This window comes from Diuraphis noxia, unplaced genomic scaffold (assembly GCF_037042655.1).
Source record: "Diuraphis noxia isolate RWA-SAM2 unplaced genomic scaffold, SU_Dnox_SAM2 contig0001, whole genome shotgun sequence".
In the NCBI taxonomy this organism is placed as follows: Eukaryota; Metazoa; Arthropoda; class Insecta; order Hemiptera; family Aphididae; genus Diuraphis; species Diuraphis noxia.
In genome coordinates, this window is record NW_028301711.1 from 16,964,758 (window position 1) to 16,988,577 (window position 23,820).

At 28.6% G+C, this 23,820-nt stretch overlaps 4 protein-coding genes across 5 annotated transcripts; 2 read left to right on the plus strand and 2 right to left on the minus strand.

Moving 5' to 3' along the window:
- Nucleotides 1–4,279: 4,279 nt before the first annotated feature.
- LOC149059996 (uncharacterized) lies at nucleotides 4,280–19,370 on the minus strand. Of its 2 annotated transcripts, XM_089217906.1 has the most exons (5): nucleotides 19,198–19,370; nucleotides 9,018–9,190; nucleotides 6,934–8,338; nucleotides 4,510–4,669; nucleotides 4,280–4,426 (listed from the first exon to the last, which is right to left on the minus strand). In XM_089217906.1, exons 3-5 carry the CDS (start codon nucleotides 7,103–7,105, stop codon nucleotides 4,282–4,284), a joined length of 477 nt encoding a protein of 158 aa, XP_089074032.1. In that variant the 5' UTR covers nucleotides 7,106–8,338; nucleotides 9,018–9,190; nucleotides 19,198–19,370; the 3' UTR covers nucleotides 4,280–4,281. The 2 variants fall into 2 exon arrangements, with proteins under 2 accessions (XP_089074032.1, XP_089074031.1); XM_089217905.1 differs by lacking the exons at nucleotides 4,280–4,426; nucleotides 4,510–4,669 and having other exon boundaries at nucleotides 7,101–8,338.
- On the minus strand, nucleotides 9,179–10,530 carry LOC149059997 (uncharacterized). Its single transcript, XM_089217904.1, has one exon. It carries the CDS (start codon nucleotides 10,528–10,530, stop codon nucleotides 9,652–9,654), a length of 879 nt encoding a protein of 292 aa, XP_089074030.1. The 3' UTR covers nucleotides 9,179–9,651.
- LOC149059998 (uncharacterized) lies at nucleotides 13,446–16,039 on the plus strand. The gene is made up of 6 exons (XM_089227361.1): nucleotides 13,446–13,567; nucleotides 13,631–13,902; nucleotides 13,962–14,075; nucleotides 14,181–14,335; nucleotides 14,919–15,115; nucleotides 15,904–16,039. Exons 1-6 carry the CDS (start codon nucleotides 13,497–13,499, stop codon nucleotides 16,037–16,039), a joined length of 945 nt encoding a protein of 314 aa, XP_089083487.1. The 5' UTR covers nucleotides 13,446–13,496.
- Nucleotides 19,371–19,879: 509 nt separating the features above from the next.
- Nucleotides 19,880–21,079, plus strand: LOC149059999 (uncharacterized). Its single transcript, XM_089216461.1, has 4 exons — nucleotides 19,880–20,164; nucleotides 20,352–20,486; nucleotides 20,546–20,742; nucleotides 20,855–21,079. Exons 1-4 carry the CDS (start codon nucleotides 20,126–20,128, stop codon nucleotides 21,009–21,011), a joined length of 528 nt encoding a protein of 175 aa, XP_089072587.1. The 5' UTR covers nucleotides 19,880–20,125; the 3' UTR covers nucleotides 21,012–21,079.
- The last annotated feature ends 2,741 nt before the right edge of the window (nucleotides 21,080–23,820 follow it).

Sequence of the window (23,820 nt, forward strand, 5' to 3'; positions counted from 1 at the left end):
TATAACAGATTAGTTTCAATTAAAAATGTGAATTGTTAAATAAATGTTAAGTGTAAATGTTGATTTCACATAAATAATTAAATAATGCAGATATCTGATATATATCATATATTATTATGTTAGTAAAGCATTTTTTTGTCATTTAGGTACTTAGGTAACAAGTATCATTAAGTATTAACAGTAAAAGACTTTTATAGAATAACTATATTCAAATAATTAATTAATTTAGTAATTTAGTTATATTTAAGTAAAAGTAAAATAATAAAACATATTAATTTTAAGTTCTAGAAAACTTGTTTCCAGTGGTGCACTTACCAGCAGATTCCGATGGAAGTTCTGTGTCAATAGATGTATTTTCTAAGTAAAAATCAAATAATTATGTTATAACTAAGTAGATTCAATTTAAAAAAATGTTAGTTATTAAGTTAACGTTATTCATAAAATGTTTATTTGTTAGGAAAACAAAATATTTTACTTACCATTTATTTGTAAGATTTTTGTACAAACCCTGTCCAGAGACCCTCGGATCTTATTTATTTCTTCATTTTTTTTCTGTGCTTTTTTCCTTTTTGTGGAACCACTAGGGTAATTATTGGTCTTCTGAGACATTTTAAATTTTAACAACAGAACTTAATAATGTAAATAAGGAATAAATTAGTCTAAACACTCTAAACGATTAACGAATTATGTCAAAAAACATCGGCTCGTCGAAATACAGTTCAACTTTTCATGGTAAACGTTCTATTGTCTATCAGTAACGTTTGGCGGTAAAATCACAGATATGAGATAACAAAACTTAAAGCTTATCTATCCAACCACTAACCAGTACCATATTATAACAATGATAGTAGTAATACTTATTAAATTATGCCATGATTACACATCGATGTTGACATGATACCGGACTCAGTTATAATAATAATATGGTCTTTGATTACAAACTATAAAAACAATAATAATTATTCTATTCTTGCAACATAGATAACAATATCTACGTGTTACGCTTTAGTGTATTAATAGTTAAGATTATCTTGCGGGTCGCGAGAAAAGTGAAAACTAAAATTTTTATTATTTTTTCTAATAATATAGAAGATATCAAAAATGCTTTGGTATATCATATATGGGCCCCTCACATAAAGCCGCAGACTATGCAGCGGCATACCCTGCATACCCTGTGCGCACGCCTATGGTTGTTTGGTTTGTCCGGGTCCGTAGTGGCGAACAGATTGTCGGCCGGTGCGCTAGTAGTGGTGTTGTGTGTTGACATGTTGTGTGGTGGTGTGGGTACCCCTACTAGTCGCTCCTCGAGGTGTTCCTCGTCTACCGGTGGCCCGGGTGCCGGATTCCGTGATAGCATATCCGGCGCCTCGTTCTGTACGCCGGGCACATGCGTGGTCTGGTAGTCCAGGTTAGCCAGTTGTTAGTTATTTTATTTTAAAAATATTATAATTTTATAACAAATATTTTTTGTTAGCCCACCTGGTTAACTTGGAGTTTGTGTTTTTGGCTCGGTGGAGCCACGTTAGGGCTGCATTGTCCGTGTGAAGGTCAAAACGGCGGGCTTCCAAATATGGTCTGAATTTGTCGATTGCCCAAATTATCGCGAGACACTCGCGTTCAACCGCGGCGTACCGTTTCTGTGTGTCCCTAAACTTCCTGCTTGCGTAGGGGATTATTCGTCTTTCGTCAGGTCTGTCACCCCGTTGGAAAAGGACGGCACCTGCTCCTATTTCGCTTGCATCCGTTTGTAGGCAGTAGAGCTCTGCATGGTCCTGCTCGGACCGGTCTGGACTGAACCGGACTGGACCGCGGTCCGGTCTAAATCAGTCTTTTACATTAAACGACATTGAAGTCCAGTCCATTGCGGTCTGATTTTCAATGTTCGTGGTTTTTTTTTAGTTAGGCTAAGTAATTAACACATTGGTCTGGTTCGGATCGGTCCAAAATTTAAAAATATTAAATCGGTCTTAAACACACGTCTCGGTGTATTTGATAGCTAAAAAATATACATAGATTTATATAGATATATAATATCGTATGTATAAATAAACTTGCCATTTCATCAAACTCTCCATTCGCTAAAAAGTCAATGAAGCCCACTGAAACGTTAGGTGTGTTTATATCAGATGCTTGACTATTGTACGACATTTAAAAAAAAATCTTGGAAACGTTGAAATTTTTTAATGTATATAAAAAATTATTAGACACATGAAAAGTATTCACGATGAATGCAAATGATGCATATACTCAGTACCGTGGATCCGATTAACATGACTGTAGTGACCATGTTTGTCTACATTATTTTATTACATGGGGTGTGTGTGTGTGTGTGTGGGTGACACAAAGTCCATGCCGGCATTGTGTGCCGGCATTTGTGACCTTGTGTGGGTGACAGTATGCCACCGAGATGTTTTCGCACACTCAAAATTGCAATTCGACACGTGCACCAGGTAGACAAAGAAGCTGCTATCACATCATGGTTGCTTACAAACAAATTAATACATTGCAAAATGTTTTCACACACATACATACATTTTTTTTTTTTTTTTTTTTTTTAATATCCAACACTTTAAATCCCTTCCATTTCAATATGAATTAAAAATAATGAAACATTATCTTATTAAATCAGTATAAGTCGTAATTTGTACTAAAAAGGTTTTGTGTTATTAAAAGATGTTTAATTTCAAAGTGATATTTTTAAAGTGTTTTTAAAGTGTTTTCTCCAAACATATCATCGGATGAAGATTTGTAATAATAAATGATATTTTAATGAATTTTTTTCATTTTTTCAAATATTATATAATACAAGTTAAAAAAAAAAACTTAATCTACGGCTTGATTTATATTTCTCTTTTGATATGATTGCCTTTGTCTGTAGACATCAGGATAAAACTACTCCGGTAAGGCTGATGCTCTTAACCATCCCCTTGCCAGCTGTTCAGTTGCATTAAGGGCCGCGCCACACTAGAGCGGTTTTGACGCGCGGTGAAAACGCTTCATTTTTACGCGCGATTTTAACGCGCGTTTGTTGGTGTCACACTACAGCGTTTTATTCGCGTTCAGTTGACTCAAATTTTGTGAACAGTACAGTTGTGTCTCTCGGATTAATTTTTAATATTTATGCAAATTAACATTAGATTGTTTTCCATTTATAATTACTTTCAATAGTTAATCAAATAAACAGAAGGTAAGTAAAAAATATTTATTTTATTTAATAAATAAATATAAAACCTACCTACCTTACCTATTTTTTATTTATGTATTTATTCAGTATGGAGTATAATTATTATATGAATACTATTCGAGTCATAGCAGTGGCAGAATCATTTGGTTATCTCGACCCACCAAGAACAGAGAGAGAGTTTTGGATTCATCCTTATAATCTAACCCGTGAACCTAGTAATAAATTTTTCAATTTTTATAATGATATTCGAAATTACTCGGACAAATTTTTCGAGTACTATAGAATGTCTATTATATCATTTGATGAATTACTTGAAAAATTACGAACACAAATCACCAAAAAAACAAAGAAGTTTCGACGTCCTGTAAGTCCAGAAGAAAGATTAACTATTACAATCAGGTAGGTACAAACAAAAAATAATTTTATAATATTAATATATATTTCATTATTTATGTACCTATAAAACAATATAATTTATTCTCATCTTGAAAATAATCATAAAATAATAAAAAAAGTAATAATTGTTTTCTTTTTTAACGTACATATTGTACCAACTACTAATATAAATAAAAACAAAATAATTTAAATTAAATAAATAAAACTTTTCAAACACAAAAATATTCTTATATAAAATTAAACACTGTGATGCATGCCTATATCCTCATAATCAGTAGGATAAAACGGACTTGGTGGTGGTTGAGAATGGCTCGAAGGGGTGTGTACAGTTTGAGTAACACTTGGATGAAAACTTTGTACCGGAAATTGGTTTAGTAAAGGAGTATGAGAGTTAGGAGAATAAAAGTTGTTAGGGTAGTTGAACTGTTGTATGTTTGAATATTGTGGATGATCGCTGGAAGGATTTAAAATTTGTCTTACTGATTGCATGAATAAAATCTTAAAATCTAATTTTTGACTATCGTTCATTTTTTTGAAATCTGGTAGGAATGATAATAAAAATGCTTTATCCGGATCAAATTCATCATTATTACTTTTGATCATTGGAGGATTTTTCATAACTTCTAGCAAACTTTGCTGAAATGTTGTTACTTTTGGTTTTTTATTTTTAGGCTCGGAGGAAGTTGTAGGCTCAAGAATACTTATATGCTCAGGAGTAGTTGTATATTAATATTGTCCAGTGAATCATTTATTTGTACAAAGCTATCTTCTTCTGAAACATTAGAAGCATTGTCTGTCTGGAATGTCCCAATGATAGTCGACGGTGTAGAAATATTGCCTGTTGTTCTAGAAATTTAATAATTATGTCAATTAAAAGTTAATTGTTTATCTCAAAAAAAAAAAAAAAAATAGAATTATATTGTACTTACAGTCTTTTTTTTAAAACTGGTTGTAAAAAAGTAAGGACATCTGCATAGGCGTATTTTCTAGAGAACTTTGATGCACTGCCACTAATGGTATTTTTTTGTTGATTAATATCTCGAGCATAATTATCTCTAATGTTTTTCCACTTTTTTTTTATTTCATCAACTAAAAAGTAAGAAGTATAAATATAATATGTATTTTCATAGAAAAATGTATTGTGTATGAGTCTACGATACAGTAAGAGAATTTATTATTAATTAGATTTTTAGCAGAAATAAATCGTTCTCCTTTTGATTTATCTGAAGGAGAATTAGAATTAGTTTCTGGTTTTAATATTGAGTTTAGAAGATTATCATTTATTTTTATTTTTATATCTGAATATATAAGAATTATATTTATAGGAATATTATTATGTGAAATATTTTTTGGTTTAATAATAAATAAAATTTATTTTAATATTTATATTTTATTATGTATGTTTTTAGTTATTTGATTACGTGGGTTTTTACCACGTTTTCGTTATGATAAATTAATATATTTAATTTGAAAGTTGATTTTACCTTTGTCATTATTTTTATTTGTATTTAATTTTAGTTTAAAATTATTTAACTTATATCATTAATTTTAGTATTAAGTTAATAGAATTAGTTCTTTTTTTTATTTTCAAAATAAATATTTTAAATAAATTAATTAACTAATTTTATTAAATTAATAATTTATCTCAAAAAAAAAAAATTATTGTAAATACTTGACCTGTTGAAATGAAAGGATACAGACAACACGTTTATTATTATTATGATGGAAACGCCGTACGGTATAAATATAATTATCAATAGAAATAACGTGATAATATTTAATATCTATTTATAACATCATAATTATAGAAAAATAATATTATATCGGCCTTATTTTGTCAGTGCCCAATAATAATTAAAGTGGTTTATATTATACAATTACAGGTATTTGTCAACCGGAACAAATTTTGTAGCACTGCAGTTCGAATTTTTACTTGGACGAAGTACTATAAGTAGTATAGTTCGAGAAACGTGCCAATCTTTATGGGAGACCTTACAACCCCAAGAAATGCCAGAACCTGACTCCAACCAATGGCTAGATATAGCCAACAAATTTTATTTAAAAACCAACTTCCCAAACTGCATTGGAGCAGTCGACGGGAAGCATATCCGTTGTGTTAATCCAAATAATGCAGGGTCACTATTTTTTAACAACAAAAAATATTTTTCCATTGTGCTAATGGCTTTAGTGGACGCTGATTATTGTTTTATTACTATTGACGTTGGTGCATATGGTAAAGACAGCGACTCGACAATTTTCAAAGAGTGTCCATTTGGAAAAAAACTTTACTCTGAACAGTTGAATTTACCAGCACCTACTTGCTTACCTAATACAAACAACAGTCCACAGCCTTACGTCATTATTGGGGATGAAGCATTTGGCTTACATAGAAATCTTTTGAGGCCATACCCTGGGCGAGGTCTTACATTAAAACGAAAAATATTTAACTACCGCCTATCCAGAGCTCGAAGATACGTTGAATGTGCGTTTGGTATATTGGCAAACAAATGGAGGGTTTTACATAGTGCTATATTAGTTGAACCTAATTTTGCGGACGATGTGGTAAAAGCGTGCTGCATTTTACAAAATTATGTCAGACGTAGGGATGGGTATAAATTTGAAGACACTCTTTCAAATAATTTGGAAGATTTTCAAAATAGAAATTCAAATAGAAATTCAGGAGCTCGTCAACAAGGCATAGAAATTCGGGAATATTTTTCTGAATATTTCATGAACTCGGGTTCAGTACCTTTCCAATATCGTTTTGTATAGCAATTTTTCAATTGTGTGTACAAATATACCTATAATAATCTCTAGCTTATCATTAACTTTATATTACATTTGAGTAGTAGTAATAATAATAACAAATCTATTTTAAACTTTTAATTTTGAAACTATTTATATATTTTATATTAATATTTAATATTAAAATCAAATATAATAATATACATATATGCTTTTCTAAATTACAATATTGTATAAAAATAAAATTATTATTTCTTGTGTACCTTGTAAAATGTCTATTCTAGAATAGGTATATATTATTATGTATACATACATATTTGTATTGTCTATACTGTAGTTTTAATAGTTGCACATAAATATCATAGAAGATAACTTGTAAGTTATAAAGTTATAGTATACGTTTTATTATGAATATTATTAATATGTACTCCGATACTTGAATAATTAGAATAGTATGTATGCATTCCTAATATTTTATAACTTTAGGTTATTACTTCATATTCTAGAATACAAATTTATGAGTAAAAATAAAATTATATGTTAACCCCGTAATATTATTTAGTTATTTTATTAATTATTAATTAATGTATAAATTAAAAAAAACTCACCACGAGCTTCCTGTTCCTTCTCTGAAAATGTGCTCCAAGTACTGAATATAACACTGGCTACATTGATCCACGATTTTTGTTTGCTATGTTTATCCATGTAATCTTTATTGCTAGTTTTCCACAGGCATTCTTCTTTTTCAATTTCGTGAATAAGCAACTCGATGTCAATCATGTTGAAATTTTTTTTAAAAAACTTAAAACTTTAAAAATGTGAATGAAATTAAAAATTCGAATGAAATGGAACCGCGCGTTGTAACCGCCGTAGTGTGTCGCGTGTCAATGAAAATAATGTGTTTGATTAGTAGCGGTAGACAAGCGGTTGACGCGGCGAAAACGCAAAACCGTGACATGCAGCGGTGTCACGCGGTAACGCGCGGTAAAATCGCGCTAGTCTGACGCACTCCAATACATGATATGCATTTTCATCTCGCGTTATTGACGCGCGGTGATCACGCGTTTTCACCGCGCGTCAAAACCGCTCTAGTGTGGCGCGGCCCTAAGTGTCAGTTGGGCTACAAAACACGGCTTTCTTGTTGGTATAGCGTCACTGATTGTCGCCGGATCGATGTGCAGCAAATAGTCTGCCAATACATCTAATTTGGTATTCTTGGGTATTGGCATTAAAGTTCCGAGAGCTCCACAAATTTCACATGCCTGTAGTAATACTTTACCCCGTATTTCATTTATTTTTGTATTAATTACTTCTTGTATGTTGTCCTTTATGTGCAATAAACGAGATGCATTTTCTTCACTCAGCTGAATACACTGGTCATCGAGTATGCATTTAATTGAAAAATAGTTGGATACACGGCATTTGACTACCGACACGACCTTGTTTTCGTCTGAATGAAGATACTTTGACTCCATGAACGTTTTCTTCTCGAGAACAGGTATAAGCGATTCAAAAAATTCGGTACTCATTTTCACGCGTTGAGAATTTACGTTAATATGAACAACACAATTCATTAAAGAGGCTGGATCGAGCCCTATATTTAAAAACACGTTGTCATCCAAGAAAAAGGTTGAACAGTCAATAAGTTGATTAGACATTATGAAACACTGGAGGTTATAAGCACCAATTCTGAGAGACAAGGCTACACTGAGATTTATAATAAGTACTGTAACGTGGTCGGGGATGACCCGTTAAATATAAGATATTCAGGGAAGAAACTATCGTTCTTTTGAATATATTATCACCGTAGCTCGGGAGCATGAATGTTATTAGGATCTTAATATTACAAATAAATAACGATTGGTCTAAATTATTATTAATACAAACAGATTTATTATTACTTACGGTTTACGAACAAAGTTACCAAAAATGTGGAATTGTACGGAGTTCAGGTGAGCGTGATGGTAATCGCGGAGAACTAGCTTCTTCTCCATATTCCTATTTGGCCGTAGCCTTACAATAATATTTATATTACGATGTTAATATAATATATATTGTATGTAACAATCGTTACATTACCCCCTTCCTCTTTTTTTTTTTAACATTTTCAATATGCCATCCTAAACAATATACACTGTAATTCGTTTTTTTTTTTTTTTTTTTTAAATTTAAATTTAAAAACTACCCTCCTTTTTTATGGTTTAACTGGTTGAAATTGTACTAGAATTATTTTCCACCACTATGAAATATTGACTATTATTAAACTTAGGTGATACATGTAATATATCTTACGTCATCATACACTGAACTTATGCAAATAAATATATATGTCCAGTTATTAATATTTTTTTGCTTTGTTTAGCCTCACAAATGCGATCATACGTATGTTGTATGTTTATTATTAACAGAGTCCCATATTTTTTGTTCTATTCATTATTTTTTGACAATAGTGTATGTATGTATCTATAATGATTAGTTAAAGCCACATAATATTTTTTGATTGTCAATCACGTGTTTTTTTGTTAATTGTTTTTGTTTCAGTAAAATTTCAACCAGTTTAAAACTCTTTTTTTTTAAAAGTTTTTAAAGTTAAAGTGTTTTTTATTTAATGAAATCGTATCTATTTTTGTTTATCTTTTTTTTTTTTTTTGTTTTTTTACCATATATATCTATATATATACATATATCCTACCATACATTTACAGCATATTTATGTTATCATCCAACATTTGGATTCTGACTTATTCTTCCGTATCCCAGTTCCGTTGTCTGATTAGAAATGTCTCCGATCCCTCATCTAGTGTTGAATCAGGTTGGCAAGTTGTTCGTTGTTAGCCCCGTGGGTCATTTGATGATGAACATATCCTGATTAAATAAATGTTATGTTTTATTTCTTTAATTTTTTTATTAATTTCTTTCGTTTCTAATATATTATTTTTATTATCTTCAATATTCCCTAATCTTAATGATTCCATGGTTTGTAAATTATATTGATATTTATTCATAAGTTCATCTTTGTTTTTTGAATCCATTGTCTGTAATATTATTTCAAATTCATTAATGTTAATACACAGTTGGTATCACGTCAATTGTTCGCCGAAAATAGTTCGCGCGACAATTGCTCGCGCGTCTAATGTTCGCCTGAAAATAGTTCGAATACGAAAATTGTTCGTGCAAAAATTGTTCGTATGTTCACATAACATTAAATAAAAATAAGTAAATAATTGTAATAATAATAATAATAATACATAAAAAATAATTATAATGTTGAGTATTTTTCCACGTAGGTTCAATAGTAGATGTCAATAATATTAAGTACATGGTTTTTATATTTGTAGTTGGAAATTGTATGCAACACCACGAAGGTAATCCATTGTTGCACGGTTATTATAATCTGCACATATTTTTTTTAAATTTTCACTTTTATTTTTATAAATTTTTTTGGATGGTGGTTCTTGATCCGCGACATACTGCTGAATTTTTAAAGTATTAATACTTTCTTCTTTTTGGAGTGCATGTATAAACCTCCAAATTGATGGATGTTTGGATGAATTAAGTGTAGACGAAAAACAATTGTGCCATCCTTCAACTGAATTATTAGTTCGTGGAAGGTCTGCCGCTACTAAATCATAACAATTCCATACACTAATGGGGATGATCGGATCTCTTCTTTGGCCTCTACGATGCAAACGGCCAATCCAGGTGCCCTCAAAGTAGTCTATAATTGGCATTAAAAGTTCTTCATTTTCAGAAAAGTATTCAGAGTCTAAAAGTTTTTCATAGTCTTTTATAACTTTGTTTTGTGGCACAAAAGCAAGAGCAGGTAACATACGAATATGTAAGGCAAATTCAGAATCTTGTATGTAATTTTTTTGTAACCCTGCTTCTTGTAAGTGGCGCCAAATACATTGTGATAGGTGAAAAAAACATCCATTAATTGAGGCATTTGGAAATTCAGATTTAACAGCATTCATCGCTGCTTTTTCGAAATCCATCATAATAGACTTGGGATTTAAATTTTGGTTTAATGATTTAAGAGCCTTAAACATTTGTATATATGTATCTTCTTTTTTGTCGGGTAGAAGAGTGTAAGCAGAAGGGATAACATTTGAATAATGTACAGCGTGAATGGTATATAACTGTTTAAACGGAATAGGCGAACAACTAAAAGTGCCATCGCAAAACCAATTAAGGCAATTATTCATTAACTCCAAACTATTTTTCGTTGAAAACAATAATATTCTTTTTGTATCCGATTTGTTATCAAAAAGAAGAAAATCGTCGCCATTTGTCGTCTTTGTAAATTCGTCAGGAATATCAAAACTAAAGTTTAAAGGGTTTACAGGAGCATTTAGTTTAGTTCGACGAGCACGTTGTATTGTTCTTTTCAAACTAGCTACGCTGGGTAATTGACCTGCAACCGATAAGGGAACCTAAGAAAAATATAAACGTATATATAGTTCTAACATGACATGTATATTATTCCTATAAACATTCAGCCTAAAATTCAAATTCTTTACGCAAGTTTCGAGCACTTTTTTATAATTTTAATTTAAAATTCAAAATATTTAGATAATTCAATTTACCTGACTTGCTAAATTTCCTATGACTCCATGACTTATAGCAGCGGAGGTTTGTGCATCGTGTTTCATGTTATAGATTAATTCCTTTGTCTCCACTTGAGCATTATCTGGTACATGATTATGTTCATAACTTTTGACAACTTCGTCATTTTCCACATGAACACGACCACCACACTTATATTTTTTATACAATGAACATTTCCAAAAAGTTTTTTTTTCCGTTTGTTTTTCGCGGTAGAACATGTAACTTTTATGTACGAGTATATCTGTACCACGATCACTTTTTACATATTTTAAAACCATAGTAATTAAATACTTATTGCGGTAAAATAAATGATGGTGAAAATTACTGGTTGACGGTTGTACTGTTGTTTGATTTTTGTGACAGGTATGTGTTAGTATTAGTATTGTTATTAGTAGATAACTACTATTCCAGAACACATTGGGATTTTTGTGCCCATTATATTATAATGTTCGATAACGAGATACGTTATCGATATGGTTTTAAAACTTAATTCACAGTCTTATTATTTTTTTTTTTTACGAACAATTCATGCACGAACAATTTTCGTATTCGAACTATTTCCATGCGAACATTAGACGCGCGAGCAATTGTCGCGCGAACTATTTTCGGCGAACAATTGACGCATATCCGTTAAATCGTAGAAACATAGACGGAAAAATCTAATTATAAAATATGTTAAACAACTGTATTGTATATAATTTAATTTTTATCTGAATTAAATTAACTTTATAAAAAATTAAAAAATGAAGTTTAAAAATGTAGGTACACATATTATATATTACTTATAACTGTGTATTTGTTGTGTACTAAATTTATTTTTCTCCTGTCTAATGTTAAATGAATACATACAATTTGTCATAGATAGATATATTTTTTTATATCTAATAGCAGCCAGTCTTATTGGATACTTATTAGAATTAGAATATTATACTACCTATTTAAATTATTAAAAGTTAACTCAAATTGAGATATTTTTATGTAAATATTGAATATTATACTATGAAGTTTAAAAAATATAGGTACACACATCATATATTACTTATACCTGTGTATTTGCTGTATAATAAATTTATTTATTTTTCCCTTGAATATCTAATGTTAAATGAATACATAAAATTTAATAAAGATAGATGGAAAAAATGTAATAAAATATATTAACCAACTGTATTGTACACAATTTAATTTTTATCTAGGAATTAAATGGACTTTATAAAAATATTATCATGAAGTTAAAAAATTTAGGTACACAAATATATTATATTACTTATAACTGTATACTTGTTATATACTAAATTTATTTTTTCCCTTGAATAATTTAAATGAATACCTACAATTTAATATAGAAAAAAATGTAATAATCTAATATATTATTAAGCAACTGTATTGTATATAATTTAATTTTTATCTAAATTAAATGAACTTTATAAAAAGATATAATCATGAAGATTAAAATGCAGGTACACATATTATTATATATTACTTATAACTGTGTATTTGTTGTATACTAAATTTATTTTTTCTCCTGTCTAATATCAAATGAATACATACAATTCGTTATAGATAGCTATATTTTTTATATCTAATAGCAGACAGTCTCATTAGAATTAGAATATTATACTACCTATTTCAATTATAAAAACTTAGCTCAAATTGAGATATTTTTATGTAAATATTGAATATTATACTATGATATTCATGAAGTTTAAAAAATATAGGTACACAAATATCTTATATTACTTATACCTGTGTATTTGTCGTATATTAAATTTATTTTTTTCCCTTGAATAATTTTAAATGAATACCTACAATTTAATATAGAAAAAAAATGTAATAAAATATATTAACTAACTGTATTGTAAATAATTTAATTTTTATCTAAATTAAATGAACTTTATAAAAACATAATCATGAAGATTAAAATATAGGAACACATAATATCATATATTACTATAACTGTGTTTAATGTTATATACTAAATTTATTTTTTCTCCTATCTAATGTCAAATGAATACATACAATTCGTTATAGATGGACATATTTTTTATATCTAATAGCAGACAGTCTTATTGAATACTCATTAGAATAAGAATATTATACTACTTATTTCAATTATAAAAACTTAGCTCAAATTGTAATATTTTTATGTAAATATTGAATATTATACTATGATAATGTAACATTTTTTTATATTATTGATATCAAATATTATAAAATAATAAATATCGCGTTCGGTGATAATATTAAGCGGTGATAGTAGAACTGTTCTATGGTGATAGAGACGGTATATATTTTAAGGTTATGTCGGTTAATAGTAGATTGCTGATGTGTAATAAAATGTAATTACTGACTAGTGCACAGATATATAGAATAAACTAGATTGCTAACTGTGATAAGATTTGAAGTCACCGTCCGCCATTTAAAAAGAGGCCAATGGGTCTTATCACACGTATTTAATATTGATAATAAATAATTTTATTTTGGCGCCAAAATCATATTTTGTTTTTGTTTTTCACTTTCTACAATTTTGACAATTTTGTGAATTAATTTATTTTGAATTTTGATTATGCCTTACAAATGCTGTGCCTATGGTTGCAACAATCGAGATGGTCTTGCCAAAAACATAAAGTTATTCCGGTATAATGTGTAAAATTATTTATTATGCCTGTCTCTTATTTGCCCTAAAATTATGTGTTCAAGATTTCCTGATGACGACAATAGGAAAAAAGAATGGTTGGATCTTGTTCAAAGACAAAATTTCACTGTGACCAAATCAAGTAGACTCTGTAGTGCCCATTTTAAATCGTCAGAATTTGTTGAAGCTCCCGGAAAATTAATATTAAAAGATAATGCTAGACCTAGTATTTTTAATTTTCCGACAACCCCTATTAAGAAAGGTGGTAGGAGAAAATTAATTGGCACTGTTCTCTTTTCCAATGGTAACAATATTGATCACAGCTATAGTCGACCAAGTAATATATTACTTAACATAACTACTATAATATTAATATAAATGTGATTTTGTTCTTAGGTACATCTTTTATTAATCCATCGTTGGACAATATTACCAGTAGTTCAATTTTGGTAACTGATTCAAATACTGTATCTGAAAGTATAGAACCATGTGATTTGACTTTCAGACCTAGTAAATTATAATAATATTTGAATATTATTTTTTTATAATTTCACTAAATTTAACCCCAACATTAGTGTAGTTAAAGAAAAACAAATTATGAAATATTACTTACAGATAGTTCACCACATACTCCACAATACACACCTTCACTTAAAAATAAGCGCAAGAGAAAGATATTTGAATCTCCACATAAAAGGACCTTAAAAAAAAAGGTAAAACTTTTACAACAGAAAGTTCAGAGACAAAAATCTAAGATAACTACTCTAGAGGTATTATATCATTAATAATTGTAAATTAGTATGGTGATTTTATTAAAAATTAGTAACTTTGCTTAGTCTATTGTAATATAATATTATGTCTTTTGTTTTAACCTGATATGTTGGGCTAGTGTGATTCTATTGGACTAAATGTTTTAACTATAATGTGTTATTGATTGTTATTGATTGATTGTTGACTATTATTATTTTAACCTATGTCTAAATTTGTAATTATTGCTTGTTTAAAATATATGTATATACTATGTTTGTTACTTGTAATTTATTCTTGTTATTTTATGGAGCTAATGATAAAACTATTGTGTTAGATATTGCTCGTTAAAAATGTTAAACATCCATGTTTTTGTTATTGATTGTTAAAAATATGTTTGTAACTTGATTATGTGATTTTACAAGACTTAATGTTAAAACTATTAAATTACCTATATGCTGCTTGTTAAAAATATATGTATGTTTGTTTAAATAAGATAAATAAAATAAAGATCGATAAATAAATATAAAAAGAATTCAAGGATTTTCTATTTTTTAGCAGTAATTTAGGTCTGTAAACATAATTAAATTGTCCATGTCACTATAGGAGTTGATGTCAACAATTAAATCTTCAACCGATGCAGAAACCACCAATGTAATAGAAAAAAATTTTACTACTATATTTCTTAAAGATTTGATCCGTAACAGCAAAGTAGAGCCTACGGCACGGCGTTACAGTGATGAAATAAAAAAGTTTGCCACAACAATTTACTTTTACTCTCCAAAAGCTTATAATTACATCAGGTATACACAAACATTATATATTTATATTTAATACTGGGTATATATCTCCTATATTTTAAGATGATTTTAATTATGAATTATGATTATAGTTTATTAATTTATTATTTTAAATTTTAGAAAATGATAAAATTAATAAATATTATTACAAAATAAAAATCAGTCTACGTTATCTTTTAAACACAAGTGATAACGTACATTGGCCTCGATTAAAATGGCGGCCGATGACTTCAACCAATTACATAGACGCTGTATCACAGTTAGCAATCTAGTTTATTCACAGATATATAAAACAACTAGATAGCCGACTCTGTATTAATAGTGAAGCAAAAGTAGCCATATTCCAACAGGGCAATGTTTACAAAACATCAATAATGATAAGAATTTTGTTAGTTGATAAAAGTCCATTAAATAATTTGTCAAATTAATGTTTTCCGAGTTTGGGACATTTGGGTGTTATTTTCAAAAAAGTTCAAACTACTAAGTATAATAATCTTAGTTTATAATATAATGCATTTATTTGTATACATAAATCACATAATTTATCACAGATTATTTATACTAAATCATATTATAATCAAAATAAGTTATTGACAATATCGATATATTATAATATTCTCTGTTGTGCAGTTACAATTACAATTACAATTAAATTTAGATTCAATTCATTGATTTGAAAATAAAATAAGTTTTGTCAACTTGTGTCTTTGGCTTACTGGATTTAATATATCAGAAGAAAACATTTTTCCAAATGATTTTAATCTTATTTTTAAAAACTTTTTTGTTATTAGGGTGATTAATATTAATTTGTGTGGTCGTTCAAGAAGAGTTACATTGTTACAATTTAAATCTGGAAATATATTTTTGTCTAATGAAAAAGTGTTGATGGCGTGTTTAATAATTTTTACATCTAGTTGTGGAACATGAAGAGATTTTAAGTTGTCTGTAAGATGTAAAAATAGTTTTTCTGCATTTAAAATTATTAGAAAAACTGATTTAGAAGCTGAAATAAGACCACCCCGATTTTTTAAGTTAACAAATTTAGAATAATAATTTTCTTTACAATAATCATGTTCATTAGGTTTTTTATACAAGGAATTAGTACAGCTGAAACAATCTAAATCAATTTTTTTCACAATATAACCAGCAATATAGTATAAAATGTTATGTTTAGCATCTTGTAATTGACATATATTATGGGAGCTATCATAAGTATTAAGGAGTTCCACTTTTTTTTAAAGCAATATCGTCAATTTCATCTATAACAACTTCTTTATCATAATCAATTTCTTTCTTTTTTTTACTCCATTTATATTCAAATAAGGAACCAATTGGTTCATCATCAAAAGTATTACAATTAAAATTAGACTGACATTTAATTGAATTTTTCATTAAAATTTGTTTGATTGCTGTTTTGAATTGAAAAACATTAGGGTTATTATTTGAGCCGAAACGTTGTCGAATGCGTCCAAAAAGTAACTCTAGGTGGTCCTGAGAAAATTTGTACGTTAATATATAATTAAAATTTGTGTGTTGTGAAAATAATTGTTTGGATAAGGATAAAACTGACTTAACTGCAATAGCAAACCCTAAGATAAAAGTTTTTTTATTGGAAGTATACAATAGGGAATCTTTAAACTTTAGAGTGAACAGATATTTAATTAATGGCACTATCATTTCTTCAAGTTTCAATATGTTATTAGAGAAAATAGGGGACTTAAATCCTTTTGAAAATTTACTTTTGGAGTTGAGAAAATCAAAAATTCGGTCTATTGTTCGGCAATATTCTATTGTGGCTTCAACATTTTCAAAATTAGGAAAATGTGTACTTTGAAGGTATTGCAAAGAATCAGCTGTAGATGAACTAAGGGTTTGTGCTGCATATTTTACCTTCATCTTGTTATTGAACCAAGCAATATGGGCCATACTTAATTTATTACCAAGTTTTAAAACTACTTCTTTTTGAACATTAAATAATTGTTTTATATGGTCCCATCGAATGAAGCCTTTTTCAGATTCTAACACAAAGTTATTTGCTAGTGTATTACGAGCAAGTTTTAACATATGACAGGCATCGGGGATAAAAAATACTTTTGTCTTACTAATAGGGTGTTCAAACCAACACTTTATGTCATCATAACTTGAGCCAAATTCACAACCAAGTATCTTTAAGGAAGAAAAATTAGTATATGCACCATCACATGTAACACTGCAGACATTTAAACCAGAATCATAAGCATGGGTTAATGCTGATTTTATAAGTTCAGCTTGAGCAATTGCTGTAATTTTATTTTGTAGAAAATAACCTACTGGCAGTTTCCACCTTCCGTTAATACTAACCAGCATAAAAACTAACACTTCAGAGGCTGGAGTATCAATACCTTCAATATCTATTTCGTTTCCATAATCACAGTTTTCCACAAATTTCTGTAATTTTTCATCCCATAATATTTGTTTTTTTATAGACATAGCGTCAAACATAAGACTACAATGTTTATCATCAGGATTTAAATTTTTAAGAGCAGTAAATACTTCTTTAAAAAAACCTGGTTCTCCATCTACACTTGAAGTCCAATTACGAATAGATTTGCAACTAGGTAGTTTCATAAAAGTCCTAAAAAAATATAATATATAAATTATAATATCATAACTAATATACCTAACCATATAAATAAAAAACTATAAAGCAATTAAAGCTATATTACCTGCAATACTTAAGTGCTTTAGGCGAATAATAATTAAGCGTTATAGCAAATTCTTTAATTTCATTACTGAAGCGACAGCCAACTGATTTTCTACCTTTATTTTTAAATTCATTAAGAAATAAAACTTTTGTCATACCATTAAACTTATCACTTATTAAACTTCCACATTGGTCATCAAGTAATCCCTTTGATCGTAGATTTTTTAATATATCTTCAAGGTTTTTTATTTTATTTTTTTTACGTGCGAGACTTTGTTTTAAAAATTTAATTTTTTTTTTCAACTGTATTTTTCTTGGTGTATCTGGTTCAGTACGTTTACGGTTTGTGATTGGAGAAAATAATGGCCTTATAATTGTTTTTGTAGATGGAGTAGACGATACAGATATTGTATTAACATTTGTTGGGGAATCATTTTTCACTTGGGATGTTAAATCATTTTTTGTAACAGTTGATAAATCTAAGGGTAGATTTTCATTTAATTCTAAATATGTTTCAACTATTTCAAATTTATTACGTTTTGGATTTTTTTCTTCAAATGTTGGGCCAGGAGAAATAGATGGAACTGCTGAATCTTTTAAATATAACCAGTAATTTCCCCCTGAGTTAATTTTAAAGTCTGATGGTAAAAAATGTTCACTGCAGAGAACACTAAATTTTGTAGGAATGAATCCTTTTTGGCAGACTCTGGTCCATTCAAAACTTCTGATATTATCCTTCAAAGGAAAACTAAAAATAAAAACCATTTTTATAATATACAACTGTCATGGGTTATGTTTTTTTTACACAGCAAACATATTTACCTAAAAAAATGAATTTTACCATTTTTTTGTCTTCTGTTCACACATCCATGCGCAGAGCATGACACCACCATGACTTTTTTACTATATTAATATATTATAAAATATAAACCAAACAAATGAAACAAGCAACAAATCAAAAACTCAAAAATATCAATTGAAATTCGCTTTACCATTGAAATTAGAAAAATGTTTTACGGAATAGGACATCGGTTTCCTAGTATGGAGGGAATATTTCATATTTTGTTATCATTATTATCATTACATTTCAAACGTAAACATTGCCCTGTTAGCATATGGCGGCCAGTTTCACCGGTTTGTATAGCACGGTATAGAAAGTCGGCTATCTAGTTGTTTTATATATCTGTGAGTTTATTCTATATATCTGTGGACTAGTGATAGTGATACTATCTTATAAATATCATGTTAACATTTTATCATATAAACATAGATAATATTATCATAAAAACTATATTATTATAATGATGATGTGTTTAAATCATTGTTATTCTCTTTCTAGTTTTTTTTTAAATATAGGAGTAAAGATTAAAAGTTTTAATAAAATAATAAAATAGGTACTTACATAGTTAGTATTGAAGTATTCTAAGTCTGACTGATGACTGTTTTCTGAGTCTGGCTGGCGATTGCTCTTCACTGTTGTTGAAAAATGAAAATGTTTTTTGTGTTTTTTGATGGTAGGTAACTGTTTTGCTGGAGAGTCGAGGATGGTTGCTGTTCTGATAGCTTCTTGGTCTGTTGGAGCTGCTGGTGAACTGATGATTTTATGTTTAAAAATTCGGTGTTTTATACTAGAGTTTAACCCTCTCTTTGAACGTTGAATATTAGGTACCTCTCATAATTCTGAGGTGATTGTACATTACATTACTTAATACCATTCTCTTTTGTCCATGTAAGAACATGTTTGTAGTCTTTTATGCAAATTCTTATTACATTATTACATGAGAAGTCTATTTGAATATATACATTCTAATTTATTGTAAATTATATTTGATATTTTAACCAGTTCATATAATTTCATGTTCATATATAATCATTTTTTTTTTTTTTTGGAAATGTTTTTCAGGTCATTGCTATTAACCGTTAACGTTTTTTATATCTGAAATCCGGTTCATACTAATTATTTTTTTGATTCTAATAAATGTTAATATTATATATATATATATATATTATACTATTATTGCTTATATTACATATTTGTTGAAAAGTCTTTTAAGGTTATTAACGTTTCTATATAAAATCTGATTTTCAAGGCGGGTGATTATTTTAGATCCTGTTTCTTTAATAATTCATATAATGCCACTTGTGTTCATGTAAAACAAGTTTGTAGAAAGGTTTTTCAAGTCATTGCTATTAACATTAGCATTTTACATATAAAATTATTGTGGTAGTGGCTAATATCTGTGTATAAAAAGCCAGTGTAAAACCATTAACGTTCATCAGTCTCAAGATTTCAATTCAGTCCTCAACACAGTCTACAACGCAGTTCAAAAATGTCTTATAGAACATCAATTATTTCTTCAGAATCAGAGGTAAGTAAAGTTTTTTTTTAAAAACTAAATAACAAATTGGAGGTCAGTCGTAACACTATTCAACGTTATGGTTATAATTATTAAGAAACATACATAAAAATAAAATATATTTCTTTTAGATATCGGCTATAAAACCACTTGTACATTTTTAAATTAAAAAAAATATATTATTTTTTATGTTTCATAGAATGAACATTTCAGTGGATCCGTTGACTCTAAAGTTAAACCATTAGAATCAACATCTAAAACAAAAACCACTTTAAAACGTGGTGTTGAGAAGACGATTGAAAAAAAATCTATGAAAAAAAAGCAGATGAAAATGGTTGGTTAAATTATTTTTTATAATGATCACATAAATTCTTTTTCCTTTTTTTTTTTTAGAATGCATCATACAGAGACAATGTTGGTGATCGTTTAAGATCAGAAGAATATGATGAGGAAGTTTTCAATTCGTTAACTTTTCGACAAGGTGATGGTTTAATTACGATAAAAACTACATTTGAGGAGAAGCCAACAGATTACTGGGTGATAACACATTATAAATGTTCAAATATTGAAAATGTTCCAGTTAAGGATAGGTAAATAATTTATCACTAATTTACTTTTTTTAAACTATTGTTAATCTTTTTCAATAGGTATTTTTATTATCACTTCATTTCATGATTTAAAAAAAAAAAAATATAATTATAGGTGGAAGTTTAGTGAAGCTGGTGTTAAGTTGTATACAAGCGAAAAGTCAAAAGACCAGACATTGAATGTTAGCTTGAATCAGACCATGCAGTCAATATTTGACACGATGCTACAAGACCCAGGACGTCGTACAATCAAAAGTAAAATAATAGGCTAATTATTATATGTTTTTTTTTTAAAAAAATGGGTTTTTTATTGAATAAACAATACAATATATTATATAAATATATATTTATTTTATACTATTAAATCCTGAAGTATTAAGTCTGGCATTGTATTAAAATGGTATTGTAATATTTCATATAGGAATGATGTGTCATCGTTTTGCAGATGAGTGTAATAACTAAAATCATAGTTTTGTATATACTGGTTTGTGAATTCATTTCTCTGACAACTGATAGGTAGACCACGGACGTCGTTTTTTATTAGATCGTAAGCTGTGTTAAATGTAGCTTGGTAACTTGGTAGACGTTTCTGTTTTTCTGCAATGTAGAGGTCTACACAATGTTGAAGCTGTTTAAGTCTACATAAATCTATATGTGATAAAGTGATATAATCATCATTGATATGTAAAGTAATTGAACTCTGCTTAACATTAGTTGAATATGTGAAGTTATCAGATATTTTTGTTCGTCTACATCTGGTGTGTAAATTATTAGTAATTGAAATGTAATTAGATTCAGACATGAGTGTAAACCATTGTTCTAAGTTTAAAGTAATTATCTTCTTTGATAATTTACATTCTAATAACACAATAATCGAAATTTGTTTATTAATTAATAAACCGACTGTAAAGCTCTTCTTACTATACGGACGAATGTCGAAGGTTGATTTTGATACGATTATAGGTAGAACCATGATGAATAATATTTATAATAATGTTTCAGACTATCAATATGAAAAAATCTAGTATAATGTAACTGATGGAACATATACTTAGAAATGAGGTTTTTTTTCATCAGTAAACATATTATATACTAAATCTGTTGCGAAAAAAAAAAATGGTAAAAAAATGTGAACGTACAGTTCAGTAGATTAGCGTGTAGTGAAGGGAGTAGAGGGAATTATTTATACTTACTTACCTGAAACATGAAATTAACTTATTAAATTAACTTAACGCACTAATCCACTGAACTATACGTCCACGAGATATTAGATTAAAAACTAACACATATAAGTTGTTTCTAATATTTTTTTTATTTATTACAACATATTATAATGAAAGAACATGATTTAGCAAACCGTATCGTATGACCTAGTTTCACAATTACAAATATATTCATTGTTACAATATTTACTTAACACTTTTTGAACAAATTGATTTCCCTTCATTAATAATACATATATACACTTTGGATTATATCTGCAATGTTCAATCCAAACGTCATCTTCTCGTTTCCAATTATGAAGAATAAGTCCACAGCAAAAGCATTCGACGATATCTTCTACACCTGTATATTTAAACCCACATTCAGCTAGAGCATATTTATTTTGAAAACAATTTAAAGGAAAGTGTTCGAAAGATCTTAATCTGAATAAATTGAAGTATATCCTGGATGGGTTGGAACTGAATTATTTCGTATACGATGAATTGATTGAAAAAAAAAAAAAAAAAAAAAAAAAAATGATTGAAAATCGCTTGAAAGTTTTGGTAAATTCATTTCTTTAATTAATTGAAATAATAACTTGAAAAAACACAACTCGAATACACGACGGATCAGCAGTAACTAAATTTAAAATTATTAACTTGCAACTAAATAGTAGAAATTAAATATATAAATTTTTAAAAACTAGAACAGTGTAACCAACGTGATTAAAAACATAAAAACAATCTCCCTGTAATTTTTATAAAAATTAGCGATATTTGATTGAAAAAATTTTAAAAAAAGGGGAAAAATAGTTGATACGGTAAATATTTTTGTGTAAGGGGCAAATAGGTGGACAATCTTGTGTAATCACCGTATTGTGTTACGCGGTAAATCAGTGTGCTCCAAGTGGGAATTTTCCGCTTGAAAAAAAAATTTTACCGTGGAAAAGCTGGCTGTGAACATACAAATATATACTACTGTAAATCGTTGAAACGGTATACCTATAATTTTTGGTGACGTAAGCATTTGTCCATAGGTAGCTTTTTTATCTGATTTTCTTTTCTGACAACTAATGCATGATGTTACATATTTACGTGTGTCTTTATATATAGTTGGCCAAAAGTATCGTTGAATAATTTTGTTGTATGTTTTATCTATGCCTAAATGTCCAGATAACGGGTGATCATGAAAATCGTTTAAAATTTCATTTTTACGATTGTTTGGTAATGCGATTAAATCTGTAGATTTCCCCTTAGATAAATGTCTATACATTAGTATTTGATTATCATTTATAAAATAATTTTTTGACTTTCTTATCCATATATGGGTTGAAAGTTCTGGGTTCTCTATTGCTTTAATAATATTTACATATGTATCATCATGTAATTGTTCTAATTGCATATTAATAGTTGTTACAGTGCAAATTGTTAGTTCGTTATCATTCTGTATTTCTTGTTCTATAGTAGGTGGTTCGAACACTGGGTTTCGGGACATGGCATCGCATACTTGATTTAAGCGTCCTTTTCTATATTTAATTGTTATGTCATAGTCTATAATTTTACTTTTTAATCTCTGGATTCTGGTTGATAGTGATTTAAGATTGTCTAAATATTTTAATGGGGCATGATCAGTCCATATTTCTATGTGTGTGCCGTACACATATGGTCTAAAAGTTTCAAGTGCATATACTATTGCTAATAGCTCTAGCTCGATAGCACTATATTTTTCTTCAGTGGTAGTAACACGTCGTGAAATATATGATACAGGGTGTAATAATTCGTCTCCTTCATCTTTTTGTAATAAGACACTCGCAATTCCTATTTTACTCGCGTCGGTCCATATGATTATTGGTAGGTTTGGGTTGAAGTGTTTTAACAA

Bases quoted from the DNA above. Each gene is read 5' to 3' on its own strand.
- LOC149059996 (XM_089217905.1), bottom strand. From the start codon at position 7,983: ATGTCTAATCAACTTATTGACTGTTCAACCTTTTTCTTGGATGACAAC.
- LOC149059997 (XM_089217904.1), bottom strand. From the start codon at position 10,530: ATGAATAATTGCCTTAATTGGTTTTGCGATGGCACTTTTAGTTGTTCG.
- LOC149059998 (XM_089227361.1), top strand. From the start codon at position 13,497: ATGCCTTACAAATGCTGTGCCTATGGTTGCAACAATCGAGATGGTCTT. The intron at 13,903-13,961 runs GTAATATATTAC...TTTTGTTCTTAG, and splicing joins TCACAGCTATAGTCGACCAA to GTACATCTTTTATTAATCCA. The intron at 15,116-15,903 runs GTATACACAAAC...TTTTGTTATTAG, and splicing joins AAAGCTTATAATTACATCAG to GGTGATTAATATTAATTTGT.
- LOC149059999 (XM_089216461.1), top strand. From the start codon at position 20,126: ATGTCTTATAGAACATCAATTATTTCTTCAGAATCAGAG. The intron at 20,165-20,351 runs GTAAGTAAAGTT...TATGTTTCATAG, and splicing joins TTATTTCTTCAGAATCAGAG to AATGAACATTTCAGTGGATC. The intron at 20,487-20,545 runs GTTGGTTAAATT...TTTTTTTTTTAG, and splicing joins AAAAAAAGCAGATGAAAATG to AATGCATCATACAGAGACAA.